The following is an 8750-nucleotide window of genomic DNA, read 5'->3' as shown; positions in this document are numbered from 1 at the left end:
CGGAAACCGTTTACTGTTTAAGAAGCAAACAGTGAAAAACTAGAGTTTGTATTGGACAAATTCAGGTACAGTAGGTCCCGTTTTTTTCCGTTTGTGTCCATTTAAGACACGTTTGCAACAGAATCGGCGGAATAAATACACCCCAGGCTTGATGATTAAGAGGATCAGAAATAGACAAGATGGCAGCATATACATTTTTTGATTCAGAAGAAGCTGGTGGGAGGAGCTTTAGGAGGACGGGCTCATTGGAATGGAATTAATGGAATGGAGTGAAACATGTGGTTTCCATGTTTGATACCGTTCCCTTTGCGCCATTCCAGTCTTTACAAYGAGCCTGTCCTCCTATTGCTCCTCCCACCAGCCTCTTCTGGTTGGATAACATCATGGAGAAAAGGGAGATTTATTTTMATAAATAACAATTCTCAACTCAAACGTTCCCCCTGCAACTAGCCATGGGAGTTGAAAAGTATCGCCAAGTAACGGTTGGTCGAAAATCTGCTGCTTACAGCTAAATAGCAGCCTGTTATCAACGGCTAATCACAGCTAATTATGAAAGACGTTTGATCCCATCAGCTAGTCACTAGCCCGGTGTACCCCAACCTGCTATAGTTGTTTTGGCAGGGTAGGCCTGATTTTGAACCTTAGCTTTTGATTTAATTCGAACCAGTGTTTTAGCAGTGACTGAGAATTTCTCTATTTTGTAAATATTTTTATAGCCCTATGTAAATATCGATTGGATTGAGTCTTCCACCTTTTCACTGTAAATAAACTAGACACTGTTTTGCACCTGATCCTGCTGCCTCCTGTTACTTCCCTGATGGTTTCTCCAACATTTGGTCCCTAAAACAAGCAGAATAATAATCTTTCACTCCAACCAAAACAAACAACCATTTGGTTGTAGGTGTTTTATTACGGTGTAACTATTGGGTTTATGTTCAATTAGCCACATGAGGATAAAATTAGTCCCATGAGTGAACCAGTCACACATCAAAACAATGTTATCTGTTATAAATACAATTTAATGAAAATAAGGCTTTTGTAAAAATACAGACATTGTTTTTAAAACGCTTTACATTGATCTGTACACATATCTTCAAATGTATAATGTATGAGAWAACCAAGATGACTAGAATTAAAACAGGGAAAAGTATTTACAGATACTGGAGAAATATACAGTACCAGTCAAAAATTTGGACACACCTACTCATTCAAAGGCTTTTCTTTACTTGTACTATTTTCTACATTGTAGAATAATAGTAAAGACATCAAAACTATGAAATAACACATATGGAATCATGTAGTAACCAGTATTTTAGATTCTTTAATGTAGCCACCCTTTGCCTTGATGACAGCTTTGCACATGCTTGGCATTCTCTCAACCAGCTTCACCAGGAATGCCTTTTCTACAGTCTTGAAGGAGTTCCCACATATGCTGAGCACTTATTGGCTGCTTTTCCTTCACTCTGCAGTCCAACTCATCCCAAACCATCTCAATTGGGTTGAGGTCGAATGATTGTGGAGGCCAGGTCATCTGATGCAGCACTCAATCACTCTACTTCTTGGTCAAATAGCCCTTACACTGCCTTGGAGGTGTATTGGGTCATTGTCCTGTTGAAAAACAAATAATAGTCCCACCAAGCGCAAACCAGATGGGATGGCGTATCGCTAAAGAATGCTGTGGTACCCATGCTGRTTAAGTGTGCCTTGAATTCTAAATATATCMCAGACAGTGTCACCAGCAAAACACCATTACACCTCCTCCATGCTTCACGGTGGCAACCACACATGCAGAGATCATCCGCTCACCTATTCTGAGTCTCACAAAGACACAGCGGTTGAAAGCAAAAATCTCAAATTTGGACTCATCAGACAAGGACAGATTTCGACCAGTCTAATGTCGGGCCAAGCAAGTCTCTTCTTCTTATTGGTGTCCTTTAGTAGTGGTTTCTTTGCTGAAATTCGACCATGGAGGCCAGATTCACACAGTCTTCTCTGAACAGTTGATGTTGAGATGTGCATGTTACTTGAACCCGTGTAGCATTTATTTGGGTTGTAATTTCTGAGGCTGGTAACTCTCATGAACTTATCCTCTATAGCAGAGGTAACTCTGGGTCTTCCTTTCCTGTGGCGGTCCTCATGAGAGCCAGTTTCATCATAGCGCTTGATAGATCTTGCGACTGCATTTGATGAAACTTTCAAAGTTCTTGAAATGTTCCGGATTGACTGACCTTCATGTCTTAAAGTAATGTTGGACTGTCATTTCTCTTTGCTTATTTGAGATGTTCTTGCCATGATATGGACTTGGTATTTTAACAAATAGGGCTATCTTCTGTATACCACTCCTACTTTGTCACAACACAACTGATTGGCTCAAACGCATTAAGAAGGAAATAAATTCCACAAATTAACTTTTAACAAGGCACACCTGTTAATTGAAATGCATTCCAGGTGACTACCTCATGAAGCTGGTTGAGAGAATGCCAAGAGGGTGCAAATCTGTCATTAAGACAAAGGGTGGCTACTTTGAAGAATCTCAGAAATAAAATATATTTTGATTTGTTAAACACTTTTTTTTTGTTACTACATGATTCCCCCCAAAATCTAGGCGGAGAGCTCGGAAATTCAAGCACCTGGCCACAGATAAAATAATGTCTAATCACGATATAGCTATCGTAGCTTTGATTGAACTGATCATGTCAACATTGTACTTTCAAAATCTTAGATAGCAAGCTTGCAGTCCTTCTCATATGAAGAGAAATTATAGATGAAACGTATTGGTGCTCGTCGGCCATTGGACGTAAACATTACAATGAGTGGAGGAATCTGTGGTTAACTTCAAGAGTTGCAAAGCAATCACTAGCCTGCTATTCAGTGGAGTTGGTGTGTGCACCATACATTCAGAGAATGCCAGACTCTGATGACAAAGTTTGATGTCAGAATTTGCCCACGAAAGACCGCCGCACCACCTTCCAGTTCAAGTGAGTCCAAAAATGTATTGTATGCTGCTGCAAAAATGATGTAATATGCCAGGGAGATATGTATACTGTAGCCAAGAAAACATGACTAAGTGTATGTTGTGTAGTAAGCTGTTAGCTGTTGGTGATGCACATGTAGCCTATAGCCTGTTTTAGAGAAATGTCATCATCGAATATTGTAAGAGCTTTCATTATTTGCTTATATGCCCCCTTTATCTATCCTACGGTTCTGATTTGGTGTACAGGGTGAATACTGTTAAAAACGCCTATGTTCTGAATTATGTTCCTGTACATTTCAAAAGTGCTGAGTAAATCGTTTTATTGACTACATCCATCCTAACTCGCTCATTAATGTCCTAATCGAAATTACAGATTGCCTCCTATCCACTCATCGTCCCCTTATGCCATGGTTTGTACATCTCAATTGTCAGTAGAAAGCACATTTGTTTAAGCAAGTCAGCCATATCAGCTATGTTTTTTAAAAGGCAGTAAATGAGGCTGAATGAACAAGCAGAATAATTTCGCTGCCAGAGAAGGCTCCACTGGTAGCCAGGTGTAGCGGTGGTAAGGATTCACTCCATGGTGCTGAAAAGAAAGCTCTGCTGTTGGGACAACTTTATGTAGGCCCTAACAGTTTGTGGGCACCGTATTGTATTGTATTGTTTCATTTTTTAGTTTTTGCTGGCATGCAACCAAACATTTTTGGGGGAGTTTTCCACCCCCACCACRATTTACATTCTAAAATCGCCAGTGTATACTTGGCATGTAGGTTTCTCACTCATGGGTGGCACAAATTAGGATATGGGGGACGGGAATGGGTGGAGTATATGCAAATTAAATACAGGAGTATGACTATTGTTTAAAAACTGTAGTGTTTTTGAGGACACTGTAGTGTTTAGGCGTATATTACTGTTATATTTACTAAAGTGTTTTTTTGCGGATAATTTTGTAGTATTTACTATAGAATTCTACAAAATTCTATAGTAAGTACTACACACAATCGAGGGATGCTACAGGATGTGGCATTGTATTCCCCAGTATACTGCTAAATTATATAGTAAGTACTACACATAATCAAGGGATACTACAATGTGTAGCATAGTATACTTACTATATAATTTAGTAGTATAGTTGTTTACACAATTATATTGGAAGCACTACACAATCGAGGGATACTACAGTGTGCAATATATTATTCTACAGTATACTACAGTTTACTACAGAATGATGTAGTGACTACTACGGTAGAATCTTTTCCTGTCGGTGAAACTTTCAACAAACAGTAGGGAATACAGACAAGAAGCAATTTATATTTCTCTAAGGTAAAATGTACAAAGGAACTCCTGTCTTAAATTATCTATTTCAAAAATGTATGTGTGCATAATGGGGGCCAAAGGCACTTCTAAAAAACATTTCCGGGATATTGTTTTACATTTTTCATTTCTGCAAAGCTGAAAAAAAATCCTATGAATTTTCTTTCGACATGTTCTGAATTATTTATAGGGTGTGTGTTGCTAAAGCTCTGTCTGTCCCTCAGCGAAGCCACGTGAACCGTGAAAGCTGAAAAACAAATGGAGAGCACCTAGAAATGAACTCTACATATGTGGTCAACAGTGGGCAATTAGCCGCACTCAAGCCAACCAAAGTTCATTTAGACAACACAGAACAATAACAAGCCTGGGCTGAGTCATCAGAAGCCATTAATGAGGATTTAATTGTGTTGTTCTCATCGGTATACAAAGACCGCCRCAGCTTCTATGCCCACTTTGTTGCATTAGCTTCACAAAGTTTCTAAAAAGCGTGGTAAGCGTTCTGAATGAGTAAGACTGCATGTAATGTACAGRACAAATAGAGACTGATTTAAAAGGCCTCAATCAAGTCTTTCATACAACTAACCKCTGTAGAATTAATACAATGATAATCAGAGAGGAGTTATGAAGGGGGACGCTCTTCATTTTTTCATCTCCCTCATCTTCCCCAAATGAGATCCTAATCGTATTGTATCAGATTAGGGGTGGCACTGGTAAGACTGTGAAAAACCCACTGCTCGTCCGGGTAATGACTCCCCCTAAGACTGGCACTTTCAGCCCCCCACTCCACCCAAGTCTGCCCGGGCTGTGACAGTGACATAATGCCTTCTAATGATATTTCTGAATATACAAAAGCCTTGTTTACACCGCAGGCCTTAATGCTCAAATCAGTTGTGTTTTTCAAATCCGTTCTGGACTATTGAATGTCCAAACAGCAAGTTACAAGTGACAAAATCAGATTAGTGTGTTCTGACACCATTTGCTGACAAAGCTATGCTAGTAGTAATGACGGATGTGTGTGCGGTGTTGTAGGCTGATTGGTGGTGGTGCTTGTGCATCCTATCCCTCAGAAGTTAGGTAGCAAGATAAGGTGGCAACAATGCCTGCCATGGACATTTCCCAGTTGCTTTGAATGTTCAAAATCATAGTGTAAGAACACTTTTAAAGACGCAAAGGATAAAATGATCTAGTCTATTTTGGCTAGCCACAGCAGGTAACTAGTTAGCTAGCCACAGCAGTCAACTAGTTAGCTAGGTAGCTGTTTAGCTTTCTAGCACATTCACTCATTTGTTGGTAAACAATTAACAAGCTAGTTAGCTACCACATGTTCACGTCAAACTGCCAACAGAGCAGCTAGCAAGCAACAAGATATGCAGAATAACAGTCTAAAAACCCCTTGAGGGCAAATAATTCAGATTTGACCATTCAGCCACAATTTACATGGCCAGGAATCAGATTTGTATCTGATCCACCTATGAATGTGGTTTGAAATGTAGCTTGAAATATCCGATTACATGTGCTTTTGGGCTGGTCAGTCTGCAGGAAAAAGAACCGATGCAAATCAGAAATGCAAATAAATTGGATTTGAGTCACTTTAAACTGCCAATGTGAACACAGCTAGAGAGAGCCTTGATTGAAATGTTCCCTTCCATCCAAGCAGCAACTTTTGTTTTTTTTCCTTAGAGTTTGATTTCATGTTGCTTTCGTGATGATTGTGGAGCGTCAGTGCTGTAGGCCTACTGTCGGTATAATTCACACTGAGGGCAGAAGGCGTGATTCTTGGGGTTARCCTTCCCCGGAAGAGCACAGTAATTGGGACAGAATTCAATGGAAGCTGTCAACAATTGGTGTTAAAGATATCAAATCTGGCAGATCTTTGAGGAGTTTGACATCATGGCAACTTGAGGCGTCCCAGAAAATCCATGTTTCTGGTGAATTCTATAAAACAGCCTGGTCTAGGCCAGTCAGATGCCCTGTGGAGGTCAAGATTGGAGGTGGGATGTCACTGTGGTACTACCCTCCTCCTCTGCTCCAGGGTGTGAAGACCCTCCTCTCTCCCCAAGGCATGCTGGGTACCCGTTTTGTGGGCGGCATCCGTAGCAGTGATGTCGATCTGGGCATATTTAGAGGAACTTTTCCCTGTAGAGTGAAGAAACACCAGACAGTCCATGAGATCAGTAATGTTGTTGACCCTCCATTCAGGACATCATGCATAAAAATAGAATGAACACGGTAGAGAGGTTTATTTAAAAGCACTGAGTGATCACTCTTGTGTACGGTTACCATTCAAATGAGAGAACAGCAATATATTCCTGTCCTTGAGCTACAGAGGAAGCAATGAGATTGACTTMAAGATTGCTTCAGTTATGCATTCTCCAGGCGATCTCATAAAGTGGACAAATCCTTACACACATGCTCGCACGCACACACACACACGTCAACACACTCTGGGAAGATGACCACATTAGAGCGAGTGACTTCACCACGGTATTCCGAACGCCCTATGACCTTCTGTCGCGGCTAAACTGGAACGCTGCTCCTCCAAGTGATATATAGATGATGCCACACACCGGGACGGAAATCCTCTCGCTGACATTGGAAATKAACCTTTCTCGCGTTGAGCAAGACTGTCCCTCATATTCCCGGAGAGTAATGACGTTAACGGTTGACTTTTCTGCCGATTAGACCACGCTGATGACTCAGTTGTCACTCGGAAAGACCGGGAGCAATCTCCAACTAATGGAGAAATAGAATTAGGGGATTATCATTTACCAAGAGTCTCTCAAGTCTTATTGGAATCGATACGCCAGWGGTCGCAAGCTACCCTGTCCCTCTTCACCATTCTGTAGTTCTGAGCGATTAGCGCTTTTTGAGGTCGGTTCAGTTTATTATAATACAWTTTWAAAAATCACAGATTTTGGTTTCGATGATTTTTCAAACACTAAATACATGATGAAATAAAGACAATAAAATKATTTTAGAGCTTTTCAATTAAAATCCCAAAGCCAAAAATAGTGAACATTAAATTTCCAAAAGATTAAAAATATTCCATTGCCTCTCTCAGGTCCACATTGGGTAGACATCAATAGAAAAATAGGAAATGACTATGAAATAATACAATATTTCAGTTGTGTATATTAATTCGTTTTTATTTACTAACTTTATTATTTTTAGCCAGCCAGACAGACAACCTACGTTATCTCTGTGCTCCCCATACTGTGCTGTCTTTAGTCATCCTATTTATCTAGACTAGTCTGCCTAAGTATTCTGCAGAGCTGTCTGACAAAATGATTTAACTAGTTCTTCAAAGTASATAAGGCATACTTTCACAAACGGTCTCTATCCTTCTCGTAGTTGTATTATGCACATTCTTCACTCTCATGTGGTCTATGTGTATCTAACCTAATTTAGCAGGTGGAAAGTCTCTGTCCGAGCTGGCGCAATKAATTATCGTCATTGTAGTTAATTACTACATTTCTGCACTGAACTAGGTTGAATATTTGCATATGAAAACTACAACTCCCTTCAGCCCAGCATCCCACATAGTTCTTGATGTCAGTCAGTTGTTTAATAACCGGGAATAAATTGACATTTTGGTTCATCCCTCAGCACTACTATTCTGTTTCTTTTTGCGTGCAACCAAGAAATCTGAAATACAAATGGKCACACTTGAGTCTTGTGCTCACGCAAGAAATATACTGTATTCCACTTGATATTGTCTTTGATCACAATATCACCTTCAATATACAGTGTACTTACATGTCACAGGAGGCTGCTGAGAGGAGGTTAGTTCATAATAAAGGTTGGAATGGAGTGAAGGGAATGGTATCAAACACATGGAAACCATATGTTTGATACCATTCCATTTAATCCGTTCCAGCCATTACTATGAGCCTGTCCTCCCCAATTAGCCATGTACAATAGTGCACTTCAAGATGCACATAATTTCAATTGGCTATAGAAAAATTCATAGCAAGACAGAAGACATTGAAGTGCGGATCACCAGAGACCCATAAAAGACAGGTTGTTATTGAGRAAATGGGCTCTTACTCTGTCCTGGAAGGTGTTGGCCAGTCCCCCTGACCCCAGCATGCTCCTGATGCTCCAGCTCCATGTAGTTCAGCTGTTTCTTAGACATGGGGCTGATGGGAATATTGACGTATGTYACACCATCACCGCGGGGTCTTTCTGGAGCCACCATGTCTGGCGGAAACACAAACTTGGCCCCTGCCAATAGAGAAATACCAGGGTGTTATTCACAGATCTTTCTGGAGGCCTAATGAGGCTGACTTATCAGCAGGCACAGGTGATGCATACCTAAAAWAAATATGAATCTGAACCACACGTGAGTGTTATTTCCAGAATTAACTTCTCTACACTCTACCATATTCTCAATATTAGTGACCCACTGGTGGCCATTTTGTGGCACTTAACATGCTGCTGTGAGTTTCTGTTGGTGTCTCCA

The 8750-nt window shown here is 40.4% G+C and overlaps 1 protein-coding gene across 1 annotated transcript in view; it reads right to left on the bottom strand.

Moving 5' to 3' along the window:
- Nucleotides 1-875: 875 nt before the first annotated feature.
- The window catches only part of LOC111954800 (protein Dok-7-like), a 44267-nt gene continuing 36392 nt past the window's right edge, over nucleotides 876-8750 (bottom strand). The window contains exons 11-12 of the mRNA XM_023974714.2: nucleotides 8336-8512; nucleotides 876-6424 (exon numbers count right to left, since the gene is read on the bottom strand). Coding sequence (XP_023830482.1) covers nucleotides 6288-6424; nucleotides 8336-8512 — 314 coding nt within the window. The 3' untranslated portion in view covers nucleotides 876-6287. The remainder of the gene's footprint in view (nucleotides 6425-8335; nucleotides 8513-8750) is intronic.

This window comes from Salvelinus sp. IW2-2015, linkage group LG3, assembly GCF_002910315.2.
Source record: "Salvelinus sp. IW2-2015 linkage group LG3, ASM291031v2, whole genome shotgun sequence".
Classification (NCBI taxonomy): Eukaryota; Metazoa; Chordata; class Actinopteri; order Salmoniformes; family Salmonidae; genus Salvelinus; species Salvelinus sp. IW2-2015.
The sequence above is the reverse complement of the archived record's forward strand: the minus strand, read 5'-3'. Positions and strand labels throughout refer to the sequence as shown.